The sequence below is a fragment of the Sciurus carolinensis genome, chromosome 7 (genome assembly GCF_902686445.1).
Source record: "Sciurus carolinensis chromosome 7, mSciCar1.2, whole genome shotgun sequence".
Taxonomy (NCBI): domain Eukaryota; kingdom Metazoa; phylum Chordata; class Mammalia; order Rodentia; family Sciuridae; genus Sciurus; species Sciurus carolinensis.
In genome coordinates, this window is record NC_062219.1 from 32,620,376 (window position 1) to 32,637,340 (window position 16,965).

General features: G+C 37.5%; 1 protein-coding gene across 1 annotated transcript in view; it reads left to right on the forward strand.

Moving 5' to 3' along the window:
• The window catches only part of Moxd1 (monooxygenase DBH like 1), a 79,314-nt gene that overhangs the window by 47,415 nt on the left and 14,934 nt on the right, over positions 1 to 16,965 (forward strand). The window contains exons 5-10 of the mRNA XM_047557751.1: positions 9,236 to 9,415; positions 9,704 to 9,806; positions 11,346 to 11,512; positions 12,538 to 12,729; positions 14,210 to 14,269; positions 16,630 to 16,772. Coding sequence (XP_047413707.1) covers positions 9,236 to 9,415; positions 9,704 to 9,806; positions 11,346 to 11,512; positions 12,538 to 12,729; positions 14,210 to 14,269; positions 16,630 to 16,772 — 845 coding nt within the window. The remainder of the gene's footprint in view (positions 1 to 9,235; positions 9,416 to 9,703; positions 9,807 to 11,345; positions 11,513 to 12,537; positions 12,730 to 14,209; positions 14,270 to 16,629; positions 16,773 to 16,965) is intronic.

A 16,965-nucleotide genomic window follows, 5' to 3' on the forward strand; every position in this document is an offset into this window, starting at 1 on the left:
TTCTATAGACCTCTGAAACCCTGAGCCTTCCAATAAACATTTCCTCCTCTACGATTGTTCTGGTTGAGTCCTTCAGTCACAGCAGTTAAAAAGCTGACTAAAACATTGACAATTACCATCAACCTTAAAACCATTTTTATTTCAACTGAGTGTTGCTTGGATTTGCTTGAAGCAAATACTTGAGTCCAGGGAAACTGATGTTTTAAGAGCTACTTAGCTTCACTTTGAGCTTGTCCTTAACATTGTGCTACATTCCCAGGCGGTAGAGAAGTAATGACAGACTCCTGAGGTGCCACATTTTCTCTTTCTCATCCAAGAGAAAGGAGATGATAGCTGTTAGTCACCATGTGAAGTCTGTAATTTCCTATGAGCTGGTCAGTTTCAGCTTATGTTGAGGATGGAATCACACAAATGGGTTTAGACTGCTCAAGGTGGAGATCTTTCTTAGCCAAATGATAAGACAAAGAAATTCAGGACCCTGATAAAGGTTTTATGGAGGAATTGATGCTGGCAGGGAACCAAAAGACATAATTCTCTGACCTCAGGTTCTCTACTGTTTTAGAATATGGACTACCTGATCAGCCTATTCATGTTTCAACATCATTGTTTCTACCCTCAGCACCTAACCAAAAGCACATGGTAGGTAGATATGGGGAGGGAGTTAGGGAAGGGACCAGGTAACAAGATTTGTTAGTTGAGTGCATATGTGAATGAATGAGGAAAGAGAGACAGCTCTTCAGAGAAAATACTCTTATATCATAAGGATAAGGAAAGTTTATATATAAAGCTTTATAAACTCACATGGAAAGTGTCACTGTAGATAAGTTTCTTTTGGAAAAAAGGAGATCATATTTAAGAAAAAGATCTGCAGAGAAAATGTAGTTAAGTTGTATACATATGAATTAGAAGATCAAATCCCTAATGAATTGAAATGTGTGCACAAATATTAATCTGATGATTATATATGATACAACAATGCATTTGACTCTGTCAATATGTTTTTGTTGGGCTGGGGATATAGCTCAGTTGGTAGAGTGTTTGCCTCGCAAGCACAAGGCCCTGAGTTCAAATCCCCAGCACTGCAAAAAAACAAACAAACAAAAAAATATGTTTTTGTCTAAGTATTAGTGACATACAGCCTTAAAATTAGATTTTGAAATACTGGAATTTGTTAATTGGATTACTTATGTAGATTTACTCATCAATGAGGGCACAATATTAAAAATTGATTTAAAATTTAGTATAGAACTTGTGATGATGATATCAGAATTATTGTTGGAGCAACTACTAGGTGCCTGTTGATTTTCATGTACCAGCCATCAAATTTCAAGTAATCTCAAGAGTAAGCCCTGTTATCACTGATTTGTGAAAAGGAAACAGATGGAGGAAAGATAAGCAGCTAGAAACAGAGATCAAGAGTAATAAAGAAAGACTCAAACTCAAGAAAATGTGGTCCAAAATTGCTTTTCCATTATGCTACTTGTCTTAGTTTGGGTTCCTAGAGACAGTCTTTTGAGATATGGATTAATGTGTGGATGATTTATTAAGGAAGTTCCAGGAGAAAACACTTCATGGAGGAGAGCTAGACCAGGGAAGAAGCAGCCGAACAATGGTGAAATTCCGTTGTAGTTTCAACCTCAACTTCATCCCAGGGAGAACATAGATCATGTTCTCACTTGTCCCATTTGAGGCAAGGCTGCTGGACCTTCATCCCCTGTGCCTTTCACCTGTCCCAGAGGCCTGTGTATTGTGGCTCTTCTTGCGGACTGCAAAGTGAGACCAAGAACAGATCTCTGATGAAAGTCACAGGTGCAAGTGATAAGAAATAAGGTTTACAGATCTGATGTGGGTAAGGCACCTAAAGTGATTTGGCGAAGCACCGACACTGTCCCTTCTACTGCCCTGCCAGTAAAGGCCAGTATCTCAGCACAGTGGTTGGGAGCTTGATCCAATCCAGACTCCCAGAGTCAAATCTAGGTCTGCCATTGGGCAAGACCCTTAACTTATATGCATTTTGTTTTTCATTTCTATGAAATGTAGAGTAATTCTATAAGGTTTGTTTGGAGGATTAAATGAATATCTATAGCCTCTGTGTATATAGTCTAGAGCTGGATGGAACATAAGAGCTGTGTGATGTGACCTGCACACAGTCATGTTGCACAGCTGGTTGGTGGCACAGCCTAGAAGTGAACTCACTCTCCTGATTGACAGGAGACTATTACTTCTTTCAGGCTATGTGTGTGTTCATTTAGTTTCTTAGATATAGTGATCTCTGATTTATTGAATATCTTAATTGACTGAAAATTAATTTACATGCTAATATAGGACCAAAAGTTACTTGCAAGTTCATGAATAACCTGTTAAAATTCAAAGGACAACATGTATACCGATCATGTTGTTTCAGAAAGTTTCTTTAAAGCCATTTTTTACTTTGTTTGTTATATTCCTGAGGTGTTTGACCATCTATATCACATTCAGATGTGGATAACTGTAAATGGTAATATGTCACCTCTCTCAAGAAAATTTGCATATTCATCATGTAAAACAATCTTAATGCTAACAGCCTGTGTGGAAATTCAGTTATTGGTAAACAGGAGAGAAAGACATTTGTGAATAGTAGAGGAGATGGTTATTTTCTCCCACCTAATTCTTCCAGGGAATTTACTAAAGTATTGTTGTTATTAACTTGTCCAGATCCAGTTAAGAATGGTAAATAAAAAGGAAGATTAAAATACAAGCATTTTATGTGACAGTGTTCCTAATAGAAGAGAAAAGACTATTTCAGGTAACCTGTGACTTAGCACATATATATATCAATGAATTCATGATACATACTTGAGTGTGATTGTTAGGACTTTTGGCAACAAGTAACAAACTCAAGTTGAAGTAGCTTAAGAAAAAGAATGAATGTATTGATTTAGTAATTAACGGGAAAGCTGGATAAGTGAACCACAGAATGGCAGAGATACAGCTGATTTCAGAACCAACCTAAGGTAGGTGTTAAAACTTGGCTAAGACCATCCTGCCTATCTCCAGTACTTCTCTGTGTGCTCTCTCATCTCTCTGCACACTGGCTTCTTCCATATGCTGGAAAACCTCAGGAACTTGGGACTTGCTGAACCTCACAATATCCAGCTTCTAGAAGATTCCTTTTTATAGTTTGAAAAGTAAAAATATTCCTTGTTATAGTTTGAAAAATTCCTAAGGCAAGACTGGGGGTTTGATATCCATCCCGGAACTGGTCAACTGTGGCTGGCAGGTCAAGATCAGGTGTGAAGGAGGCAGTTCCCCTGAGAATTCCAGATTGCAGTAAGGGGTGAATTATTCCCAGAGTTCCCTCTTCCTCAGTTCTTACTCTTTCTTCATTCCTTTTCTTCATCTGTGTCTGACTTGACCTCTTCTTGCGGTCGCCTTCTGGGATTTAGCTGCCGGTCCGTTCATGTTGCAGAACTGTGAGTGGATGAATTTCTGGGATACCTTGACACCACATCAACGAGTCAGGCTTTGCTTTGATCCCTGATTTTTCTCAGAGTGGAATATCTTTGGGGTGAAGATCCCATTCACTTGCTCAGTTTAGTAACCTTTCATAACTGAGAAATATTGTGATATTAGGGAGCCCCCCACCGAGTTAGGCATGAGGATAAGGCAGATGCTTCTGCATTACCATAGGCACATGAGATTGTCAATGGGATCATAAGGAGATATACCTATGCTGCTAGTTCTGGCTGGAATGTTCTCATAGGCAGCACAACTTTATGAGCCAGCTAACCTTTGGATGCCCTATGTCAGAGATAGTTTTATGGGCCTTTATGTGGACAGCAACCTGGGCCTCAGGTGGCATGTAAAGCAGGGTGCCAGGAACAAGAACAGGCAAGAAGAAGAGTGATGGGGATTTACAGAATTTCCAGCTCATTACAGATTCCACCCATTACCTCTTCCCTTTGTTTCAATTTTTAATTTATTGAGCTGAAAGTTGTCTTTGCAGAGCTATGTTTCACTCTCCCATGCATGTTTCAACAAGCAAGAAAAAACATCTTAAATGGATAGACCTGGAAGAAGGAGCTTAGTTAGGAAAATTACTCAAGAGCTGCGGTTACCTCCTGTGTTTCTCTAATAGAGTTCAGTGTACTTGGACAGGACAAGAAAGGCATTTCTCCCTCTTTATACTCCCCAATTAAAAACTGGAGCAGGACACATATATGTTTAACTACAGATAAAGACATTGTTTAGCCTCAATCATGAAGAGAAACATATCTGTGACAATACACATCACAATAATTGCAGGAACAATCTGAAGCTAGGTCTAAATGTATAAATCTGCAAATCATTAGTTCATGATTTAAAATTGGGGATGAGGGATAGATCAGCTTCCTGAGACAGCCATAATAAATGGACAACTTCAAAGAACAGAACTTTGTACTCTTTAATGGAGGTCTGAAATCAAGGTATAGACAGAGCCAGCCTCCCTTCCACAGCTGTGGGGAGAACCTTTCCTTCATCGGCCCTTTGCCATCTTCTCTGTGTGTGTCTGTGGCCAAATCTCCCTTTCCTTTCTCTTGTAAAGACACCAGTCATTGGGCGTAGGGCCCATCCTTATCCAGTATGACCTCATCTGAATCAATTACATCTGCAGAGACCCTATTTCCAAATAAGGTCATATTCTCAGGTTCCAAGTGAACATAAATTTTTAAAAATTTTTTATTTGTTCTTTTTAGTTATATGTGACAGTAGAATGTATTTTAAAATATTACACATACATTTAGTATAATCTTCCATACTTGTGGTTGTATACAATGTGGAGTTTCACTGGTCATGTATTCATATATGAACCTAAGAAAGTTATGTCCAATCCATTCTACAGTATTCCCTATCCCCATCCCCACTCCCTTCCCTTCATTCCCCTTTGTTTAATCCAATGAACTTCTATTCTGACCCCTCTTATTGTGTGTTAGCATCAGCATATCAGAGAAAACATTTGACCTTTGGTCTTTTGGGACTGGATTATTTAACTTAGTATAATAGTCTCCATTTCCATTCATTTACTAGCAAATGCCATAATTTCATTTTTCTTTATGGCTGAGTAATATTTCATTGTGTATATGTACCACATTTCTTTCTATTCATCTGTTGAAGGGCACCTAGGTTGGTTCCATATCTTAGTTTTTGTGAATTGAGCTGCTGTAAACATTGATGTGGCTGCATCACTATATTATGCTGATTTGGGGTCCTTTGGGTTAATGCCAAGGAATGGAATACTGCATCAAATGGTGGTTCCATTCCAAGTTTTCTGAGGAATCTCCATACTGTTTTCCACAGTGGTTGCACTTATTTGCAGTCCCACCGGCAATGTATGAGTGTACCTTTTTCCCCATATCCTCACCATTTATTGATAACTTTTTTCTTGATTGCCTCTGACTGTAGTGAAATGGAATCTTAATGTACTTTCAATTTTCATTTCTCCAATTGCTAGAGATGATGATTTTTTTTCACATATTCATTAACTGATCATATTTCTTCTGTGAAGTGTCTGTTCAGTTCCTTTGCCCGTTTATTGATGGGGTTATTTGGTTTTTTGGTGTTAAGTTTTTTTGAGGAGATGCTGTTCAACAATAAGTAAATTAGGTAAAAAGGACATTTCTTTCACCAGGTGCTAATGTTTTGGTAAGTGACTATTGGAGGGCTGTATATGGATTTGTAAGTTTGCTGATTCTAAGTTGCATTCAAAACAGGTCCTTTCTGAACCGAATCTATTTTTGCAGTCAGTGCTGGTGAAAGGGAACCAGCAAAGAGGCACAGTTTTGTCAAGGACCCCCTCCTTCAAAGACAGAAGGGTGGCGTTTCCCCTAAGATTTTCCTACCTCCTGTTCTGAAATGGTTTGTTGGTTTTAAGTTCTAAGGAATTTTGCAATACTTTGAAATTTTTTTTGTCTGAACCTGCTTCTCATCATTTGATTCTTGTTTCTCCAGGTCTCAACCCACTCTGTGAAGCTCCATTTAACTGAACTATCACCAAGTGCAGATTCTTTGAGTCATTTTATTCCTTTATATATTTAAAAATGAATATATAGAATGAGTTGATGGGGTCTGGAAATGTAACTCAGTGGCGTGCCTGCCTGGCACTTACAACACTCTGAGTTCAATCACCAGCCCACACTCCAAAAAAAATTCTAGAATGGATTGCTGCACTTAAGATCTTTCAATTACATTGTGTCTCTGGCATCAAGTTGCACCCCTCTCTGCCCTCACGCAACTACGCAACTACAGAATGGGTAGAAATTCCTTCCTGTCTCATCAAAATAATTGATTCATTTGCCGAGAGCAGATTAGAAAGTCTGTATAGGTTGGGAAAGGTTCAGAATAGCCACATCAGGGGAAAGGGCAGAATTCAGAACAAAATAAAAGTTGATTTACCAAGGCAAAAATATGAGTTATAAAGTTTGAGGTCTCACATGAATGGTTATAAAAGTGTATTCTCACCTTTTGACTTTCTGAGGCTGGCTTATTTCTCTTAGCATGATGTTCTCTGGTTCCATCTACTTTCCTGCAAATGACATAATGCCATAATGCTGAGTAAATCACTATGTATATATAAACCACATTTTCTTTATCCACTCATCTGTTGATGGACATCTAGGAAGAATGTCAAGGGTAATATGTTTTCTCTCATATATGGAAGATAGAGCAGAAAAGTAAGGGAAATGTATTTCATGAAAATAGAGGGGAGACCAGTATAGTAGAGAGTAGCGGGTAGGGAAAGTGAGGAGAAGGTAAAGGTAGATACAGGGAAATGTTCTAGACCAAATCAGGCTATGTACAGGCACAAAGATATCACAATAAAGCCCATTATTATAATTATAATTCACCAATAAAAAAAGAAATTTAAGGGGAAAACATTTTTAATAAGTATTGAGAAAAAGCAGCAAAGCATTTATTGACTCTGGTTAGCAGGCAGCCAAAATATTTTTTAAATGCTGTTCACAGATTGAACCTATATCTACTTAATAAAGAGGATAATGGACATAATTATTTTATTAATTAAAATTGATGATACATAATGGGGGTGGGGAGCGGGGGGTGAGAGAAGAATGGGGGAACTTTAGATTTCGTAGGGGGAAATGAAAGGGGGAGGGAGCAGGGGAATGAAAGATGGAATGAGACAGACATCATTCCCCTCTGTATATGTATGATTACACAAATGGTTTGAATCTACATGGTGCACAACCACAGAAACAAAATGATGTACCCCATTTGTGTACAATGAATCAAAATACATTCTGTAAAAATAAAACAAATAATAAAAAAGTTAAAAGGTATACTGTTTGATGCAAAAATAAAAGGAAGTGTATCTTCAGTATTCTAAGTAGAGACTGAGAAGGGCAGATGGCAGGACTGAACCACAGCTGGGGGTGTGCAGGTGAGGCGTGAGGGGTCCGGTGGTGAGTCACACAAGGGACCTTCTAGGACAAGATGGTGGGTTGATTGGAAAGGTGTGAACTAGCTGAAAATCAGGAAAGAGGGTCAGAAAGAGTTTAAGGGAGGGAAGACAGCTGGTATAAGGGTGTGAGAGTGGGATTTAGTTGCTGACATGGGATGCAGGGAAAGAACTGGAGATGAGATAATCAGGAAACTCAGAGGCAGGTAAACAAGGATCCCACCTCATGGATGCGGACTTCATGATCAATTCAGTGAACGGTTTCTGAAGACGCTCTCTGTTGCAGGGGCTGTTGTATGCCTATTTGACCTGGATAGAGAGGGTAAGAGATAATGGGATGAGGAAAACCAGTATAAATCAAAGGAGCTCTTGATTTTCCAGGTTCAGTTTTATGATCAGTGTTAATTTCCACTTTGGTCTTGCCCCTGTTTTGGTAGCTTTATGATATTGTTTCTTTCTTTTCTGTCTTACTGCTAAGACCTCACAAGTGTATCCCAAAGCTCTGCGCTGAAGTGACTTAAGTCTTTAAAAGAATCCTTCCCCTCTCTTTCTCCCCTGTGTTTTGGTTCAAGACTGTTCTTCTGCCATGTGCCATGGTTAACAGATCACTCAGAGGTGCCAGGACACTTTTTTTCTTTCTTTCTTCATCTCATCTCTCACATCCGCTCGAGTTTGCCAAGGACTTGTTTCTTCCAAGCCTTTTTATCTTCTTCCACAATCAGCACCTAGGTTTGTAGAAAGTTTCCTCGTTCTTTTATAAGTAGTTCTTTTCTCAGGAAATCCTCAGTTTTTAGGTGATACCCTCAGTTTGTTATCTGGAGGTCAGATTACAATTTAATTCTCCTTGAAGATCTTACCAGGTCTCAAACAGAGGCCTTGGTATCTGCCCTTTTTAGGGAAGGACACATTGACAGGCCATGGGAGGGTGATGGCAGTGAGATCAAGAGACCCTCAGCATAGGGCTATGAGTCTGGCACTGACCTCTGATGGCAGTGTTGTGTGGTGGTTCTTGCTAGTAGCTTGCAGAGGAACAGTACATTGCTAACAATATGGTTTTGATTTTTTTTCTCTGCAAACTTCTTTTATTTAAAAATTTTTTAGTTGTAGATGGACACAATACCTTTATTTATTTATTCATTCATTTATTTGTTTATTATTTATTTATTTATGTGGTTCTGAGGATTGAACCCAGTGCCTCACACGTGCTAGGCGAGCACTCTACCACTGAGCCACAAACCCAGTTCCTCTCTCCAAACTTCTAATAACAAAATGGTATCACTGTCATTAAAATAAAAATATCCATCATTGAGCCCTCCTTTGTGCCCAGTCCCGTGTATTTATAAAGATGAATGAGACATCGTCTGTCATCTCCAGTAGGCATGGTGAAATAACCATTTGAGGTGGAGGAGAGTGAGAATTTGTATCAATACCTTTACTTTTTTTTTTTTTTTTTTCTACGTGGGAAATAAAAAGGAAGAGGGAGGAGGAACAACACCAGGTGAAGCCTGGAAGAGAGAGTAAGCCAGTTTTGAAACAGCAGCTCTGCAGTATGGGCAAAGGGGGGAAAAGTTAATTTAAAACAAAAAAGAACAGGTTAGCGAAGTCCTGCCATTCTCAGAGCAAATGGTAACTCATCGTTGTTGTTGCTGTTGTCAGCGCAATTGTCACTGTCATCGTCACTGTCCCCAGAGCAGACTGTACTTGGACCACATAACCTTCCCATGACAGAATATTTGGTGCTTGTGGTGGGATGTCGCAGGGCGTTTTCGTCTGACGCACCCCCTCTCCTTCGTGTTTGGGTAGGTGGAGCCCGTGATCCAGAGGGGCCACGAGAACCTGGTCCACCACATCCTGCTCTATCAGTGCAGCAGCAGCTTCAATGACAGCGTCCTGGACTATGGCCATGAGTGCTACCACCCCAACATGCCTGACGCCTTCCTCACCTGCGAGACTGTGATTTTTGCCTGGGCCATTGGAGGAGAGGTGGGCTAATATTACTGAGGTGTAACACAACCAACTGATCGTGTTTCCCTCTCACATATTTGGTGCTACTAGTTATAAGTAAAGCTCTACCTACTCTTTTTGATCTGAGAGTGAAGTATTTTTGTTTTCAAAGGAAAGGATTCTTTCCTTAAGTCATTTTATTTGATCAGTGATTGACTAATGGTGTTCCAGAAGGTTGAAATGCTTTTTTAATTTTTTTTAAATGGAGAAGCGTTCAAAGGGACTTTCAAAGGACACTGTCTTATGGAGTTTTCCTATCATATTTAGGGTTTTTCCTATCCACCTCATGTTGGATTATCCCTTGGCACGCCATTAGATCCTCATTATGTGCTTCTAGAAGTCCATTATGATAATCCGACACATAAGAAAGGTGAGTTCATTCTTCTTATGTTTTATCTATGAGTTTAAAAAGTTTTGTAACTTGTCTTTCACAGAAGTGAAACAAAATAGCAACCAGTATTAGAAAAAATTAACCTGTACATTTGTCATCCAAACTAGGATCCTTTTTAGAGTGAAAGAGGGTACCTGGAACGGCAGTCATTAACCAGCACCAACCAGGCAAATGGGCACATGTGGTCATTAATCTTTCAAAAATTTCCAATAAGTTTCCAATACCTATTAGGAAGTACAATAATAGACTTTTTTTCCTTTGTGATACAAATTAGTTGCAAATATGTCATAAAACATTTTCTATTTAACTACCCATATGAAAAAATCTACCATCAATCACATTAAAAATATTAAGCATTTTGTTATGTGGTAGACAAGCCAAATATACTCAAGAACTATTTATGCAGTGCACCTGTATCATATGATATTGAAGTAGAGAGATAAGTGTAAGGACACATGTTTGATTTCTGATTTAATTCTGTAATATGACAAAACTAAAAAATTGATAAATTCAGTGTGAAATTATCAACAGAAGCAATTTCTAGTAATTGTTTTGCTTTGATTTATGTAATTATTCCAAATCCTGAACACCAATATGCTATGGATCTGAGTTGGATGATCTAATGTGAGTGACAAACTCATTGTCCTCACACATATAGAAATCACAGTCCGGTGGGAAAGAGAAATAAGACGATCATATGGATTAATATAAAATTAGATATATGCCACTTGATTCAAAAGGGAGGTACTTGGCACTCTGAGAGATTTAACTGGTGGCCTAATCTAGCCAGAGGTATGTGTGGGTAGTCTACAAAGTCTTCCTTGAAGAAACAAACTCTTCAAGGCTGTAGATGCAAACTCAGTGTTAATTGCTATTGGGAAGGAAGTCAATTAATTTCAGAGTTAATGAACAGATTTATGAATTCTCCCTCTTCATAATAACTATGTCATAGCAAGGAGTGTGTCTTATTTATTTTTTAATCTTCATAATGCCTAATGTAGTACTTACTGTTCACAGTAGTAACTATAATAAATGTAATAATTGTGTGTTGATTGAATGATTTTAAAACATAAGAGAATGGTGGCAAACTATATAGAAAGTTAAACTTTAGTAGTTTATTAGCAGATGGATTCTAGGTTGAGGAATTGTACTCCTAAATAAATGTTGTTGAACGTCATCTCAAAACTATATGAAACAAAACTTTTGGAGGGATATTCTACATTCTAATGAACGGTGGTAGAATTTCTGCTCTGTCTCCATGTTAGATAACTGTGAAACATATCAACTCAGTAACTCAAACATCTCTCCCTAGCAGGCCTGTGAGTTTACAAAGGTGGCAAACAATATGATGACCAGTGTTTGAATTTCTGTTGAATAAAGCTGATTGCTGTCTTCCGTTAATCTCTTCTTGTATTCCTTGCAAGATTTTACGGAAAACAAGTGAATCCATTTCAACTGACTATGAGAACTTTCTATTAATAATTCCAACTCACTTTTAATGATGTGTTTTTGTTCCAGGCTTAATAGACAGTTCTGGACTGAGGTTATTTCATACAATTGATATAAGAAAATATGATGCTGGGGTGATCGAGGCTGGCCTCTGGGTGAGCCTATTCCATACCATCCCTCCAGGGATGCCTGAGTTCCGGTCTGAGGGTCACTGTACTATGGAATGCCTACAGGAGGTATGCAGTGTCCATGTCTGTGAGCTACTGCCTACATATTAAACAATGCTCTTAGCAACTATGGTGTGAAGAATTCCTTGCTTGTTTATTATGGATCTTTTTCTTGTCTTCACCTTGTAAAGCCCTGATTGTCATTTCAGCATGACCTTCCACGGCCTTTGTATCTTGATGGCTACAGGTATAGAATTCAGGAGGGGAGAATAACTGCATGGTGTTCTCCTTCCTACTCTGACCTCTTTGCTTCATGTCAGACACTCATTTTCACAGTTTCTACTTTTGTGTGCAAAGCCTCTTTCTCCTTTCTCTGCCTTTTATTCACACTTCATTTTTTTTCCCTGTAATTCATTTTCATTTTTTCTTCTTTCCAACTTCCTTCCCTTCTTTCACCAAAGAGCAAGAATAACTAATGTAGAAGTACGTATTGCGTTAGAGAAAGCCATGAATGTAATAATGACTATTTCTGCTTGTAATTCTTTGTATTGAAGCATTTTAACATGTATCATACTCTTTGTGAATTCTAAGATTCTGCAGTTATGGGTAGTAAGGCAGATGGGTGAAGTGGAAAGATTATGCTCCTCTGAGCCATTTAGACCCTGACTCGCATTGCCATGACAACATTTACTAGCTGTAGAACCATGGGAAGTTCATTTCATTCCATTGACCATTCTGGATTTCTTATCTGGAAAAGGTTGGGGGGAGCGGGCACAAAATCCTCTTTTCTAGAGTTCCCATTTTCAGGTTACTGATGTGCTAGAATCTTTTTACCAGGAGTGTTGACTGCCTCTTTGAAGGGAAGGAAAAAGAAAGATAGGTGTGGTCTAGTAGGTTCCCTTTCTTGTCTCCTGGCAAATTTGCTTCACAAAGAGAACATTGAACAATCCAAATTCAAAATGCTTGGCAACTTAAGCATTTGTTTGAATTGCCTTAGCTTTTTTTCTCTGTTGTCCCTCCAAGTATGTTTGACGTGCATTGTCTGAACATGCACTTGTTTGGGCTCATCAGTTCTTCTGTGCTGTCCCCCGCAGGCTCTGGAGGCTGAAAAGCCAAGTGGAATCCACGTGTTTGCTGTTCTTCTCCATGCTCACCTGGCTGGCAGAGGCATCAGGCTGCGTCATTTCCGCAAAGGGGAGGAAATGAAATTACTTGCTTATGATGATGATTTTGACTTCAATTTCCAGGAGTTTCAGTATCTAAAGGAAGAACAAACAATCTTACCAGTAGGCATGGTTTTGTTCTTTTTCACTGAATCTTTTAAAAGTCAGGAGACATTTATCTGCTGAGATGTAGTAAAGTTTCTACCAGTGAAATAAATTGCTCACCATACCCATAGCCTTAAAGCCACCCACTGTGGGTATTGCATGACTCAGAGGGAATGTGTTTGATCTGCTTTCCAAAATCACAACTCATTTTTATTATTATTCTCAGAGGCAATTCAAGTTTTTCATTTAAAAATAAATAAAAACAGAAAACAACAATTGAACAACAACAACAAAACCTCTCAACATTCAGCAAAATCTGATTATTAAGCATGACCCCTTTTTTTTCTTGATTCCCCAGTTAGTGATTCTTTGGGTTACAATTTTCATAATGGTGAAATAAGATATTTCTTTATACTATCTTGAAGGATAGGATATATTTTTGAAGTTTCATTTCAGTAAAAAAAAAAAAAAAAGTAAGGTAATTCTTTCATTTCATAAAGGTGTTCAGATGGTTAATTACACTCTGCTCTGCAACCTGGCTTGCAGCAACAACTGAGTTTATTTGGAAGGATAGAAGAAAATCTCACATATTGCAACAGTGACACCTTTGTAACCCTTTAGTTTTATGTAGCTTCATTTTCTCAAATGTTTTATCCATGGCCATCAAGCTCAGTGGTCACACAATTTCCTGCTCATCTTCCATCCTTAAAAGTCAGATTCTTATACAGTCTACTAAGTGACAGTAACATCAACATCTCTACTTGATGCTGGATATGGGGTTTTTAGATGGTGTGAGGGGAAGGCACGGCACAAGAAGATGTGAAGGAAAAGGTGAAAAGTAGAAAAAAGTTATGAAAAGGAAGAGGGATCTATACTTTTTAAAGGATTATCCCTTACATCCAACCAGTTTCAATGTAGTATCTTAGAACTTCCTAACTGGTGTGCATGAGTAGGATATTGACCTCTGGGTCTTCTGAGTAGCAGGGAAGGTAAAGAAAATCTACAGGTCACTACCCATAGATGGCAGCTTCTGCTTCCATGACCGGTTGTTCCTTCCACTTTCCTGAATGGGGAGCTATAAAAACTTTCTCCATGTGTGTTGCAATGTTCAAAAGGTTGGAAGTCATGAAAACAACAAATCATTACAGATTCTGTTGTAAGATAAAGACATGACTAAAGAAAATAATGTAAATGAACAAGTGATAACTAGTGATAGCTAATATCTATGATTAATGTTTCATTAAATATTTAATCTCTACTACGGACTAAATATGCATATATCACTTAATAATTTCTCCATAGTTGTGCAAAATAACTCTTCAGTTCCCACATAAATTATCCAGCTGGAATATGGTAGAGTCGGACCTGATCTTCTCCTGAATGAAACTTCTCGAAGCATCCATTCATACAGCACATATTGATTGTTGGCCTAGAAATGTATTAGATAAATGAAACAGCATAAAACTTCAACCTGAAAGCTTTTACTTTTATGTTTTAGGGAGATAACCTAATTACAGAGTGTCGCTACAACACAAAGGATAGAGTCGGGATGACTTGGGTAAGAAGAGTATTTTTTATTATTAAAGTTCATTTATGAAACTGAAGAAATAACCTTTGATCTTAGAAGAACAAAAACAGAAACCATCTGGAAAGAAAAGTCTTGAAAGTCTTGTGCAGCATGAAACATCATAAAGGTGAAATTAGAGGTGTTTTAGCATTTTATCAAGACTTCAAAATAATGACTGATAGTATGGTAATAATTGCAGTATAATTTATGAACTCTTTCATTAAAAGCTATCCTTCGTCTTTTAACTTTTTCTTGCCAAATATGATAAGAAACGTGTCATTAACTGACAACTCGAGTTGGGACTTAGATAAATTCAGACTTCAAAGGGATAAACGAACCACATGATCTCAGCCCCTGACCCAAAGAGAAATCTGGTCCTAAAATGGAGTTAGTGAGTAGTTCTGCTAAGCATTTAAGAAAGAGATAACTCATGCCTTGCTCAGTCTTGTCCAGAGAACACAAAAGGACAGAACACTTCCCACCAACTCATTTTATGAAATTAGATTTGATATAATTCCAGTAAAAGATAATTTAGAATGTTTTTATGGTGTCTGCCTTTTGGTATCCTAATTAAGAAATATTCACCTAGCCACCTTCTTCTTCACCTTCTATTTTTTTTTTTTAATTTTAGATAAATGTGTTTTCATTTTTAGCTTGTACATGGAAAGAGTTGATTCTAAAATCTACTTGAAAGAGCAAAGGGTTTGCAATAGGCAAGACTGATAAAAAGAACAAGATGGGAAATAAACTACTAGTTATGAGGGTTATTTTAAAGCCATAGTGATTAATATAGTGTGGTTTAGGTTCAGTGTTAGAACAGTGGAATATAACTGAGATTCCAAAAATAGGCCCACAAATCCTGTATGTGGAAATTTGGTTTATGATGGACAGAGCATTCAGAGAAATGGGAAAGGATGGGGATTTTCATTAAAGGATGCTAGCACAATTGAGTATCCATATGTCAAAAATAAAATTAGATCTTCATCTTAAAAAAAATCACAAAAATCAATTTCAGATAGATTAAATATCTAAATGCAAAAAGCAAAATTTTAAAACCTTTGGCTGGGTACAGTGGTGCCTGCTTGTAATCCCAGCAACTCAGGAGGCTGAGGCAGGAGGATCAAAAGTTCAAGGCCAGCCTCTGCAACTTAGCAAGGCCTTAAGCAACTTGGCAAGACCCTGTCTCAAAATAAAAAAAAATAAAAGAGGCTGGGGATGTAGCTCAGCAGTAAAGTGCTCCTGAGTACAATTGCCAGTACCAACCAAACCAACCAACAAACAAAAATTGAAAGAAAAATGTTTGAATATATCTAAATTACCTTCGAGTAGTTAAGAATTTCTTAAACAATGTAATTAAAGACAAAAACCATGAATAAAAGATTGATGAATTTAACTGCCTTAAAACATTTGGTTACCAAAAGATACTCTTAAGAAAATGAAAAGACAATTTTTAAAACTGAAAATAAACATTTGTAATACACAGATTTAACAATGTATTAATATGTAGTATATAAAAGAAATTCCATAAATCACTAACAGAAGACAAGCATATAATAGAAAAGAGAAAAAGACAAAATCTTCACAGAAATTAAATAAATAATAATAAATAATTTGCATATGAAAATATGCTCAATTTTCTTTGAGCATAGGATCACACCTATGTAAACAAAAATGAAGAACTTCATACCTGCTATATTGGCAATATTTAAAGTTGCATTTCCAATGAGTCAAAACTGCAACACTCATTCACAGCTAGTGGGAGTGTAAGTTTGTAAAATAACTGAGGAAAAACAGTACCTAGTTAGAATTTTTCATATACTCTGCCTAGTTCCATTTCTATGTAGATTTAGCCTTGGGGTTACATTGGCAGAATGTGTTCCAGGAAAGAAATTTGTACAATATTCATAGTACCAGGTAACAACAAAGGAACAACAACAACAACAAAAAGGAACAGTTCAAATACCAATCAAAAGAAGAAAAAATGAATACATTATTACACAATCCATATAATGAAATAGTGTATAGTTATGAAAATCAGTTAAATAAAGTTACACATGTTAACATGAGTCTATCTGAAGAATATAGTATTGATTGAAAGAGCAGTTTTGAAGCAGTATACGTGTAATGTGATATGTATGTGAAGTTCAAGAACATACAACATTGAACCATAGATTGTGTGGGGGCACACGCTTTGGTAGATTGAATGTAAAGTGTAATGAAAAGCTATAGAAAGATGAACAATATGTTTCAGAATTGGAAAATACTTTTGTATGCCATTGGTGGCTTTTGTGTTATATGTCTCAAATTTGGTGGAATATATATTTTACTAATTAAAATGATCTCCATTTCAGGGAGGTCTGACCACCAGGAATGAAATGTGTCTCTCCTACCTTCTTTATTATCCAAGAGTTAATCTTACTCGATGTGCAAGTATTCCAGACATCATGGAACAACTTCAATTCATCGGTGTTAAGGAGATCTACAGACCAGTCACGTAAGTGGTAGATGGATGTCATGGTGGGCTTTATTCTTATATTGCAAACATTATCTGCTATGGAATGGAATTATTTTATGTGCAGTTCTTTTTGATTACTTGCAAGTGGGGAGACCAAGTAAGCTTCTTGATTGCTGTGTTAAGGGTCCCCTAAATCACCCTCAGGTTCAATGACTTTTAGGAAGACCTCAAA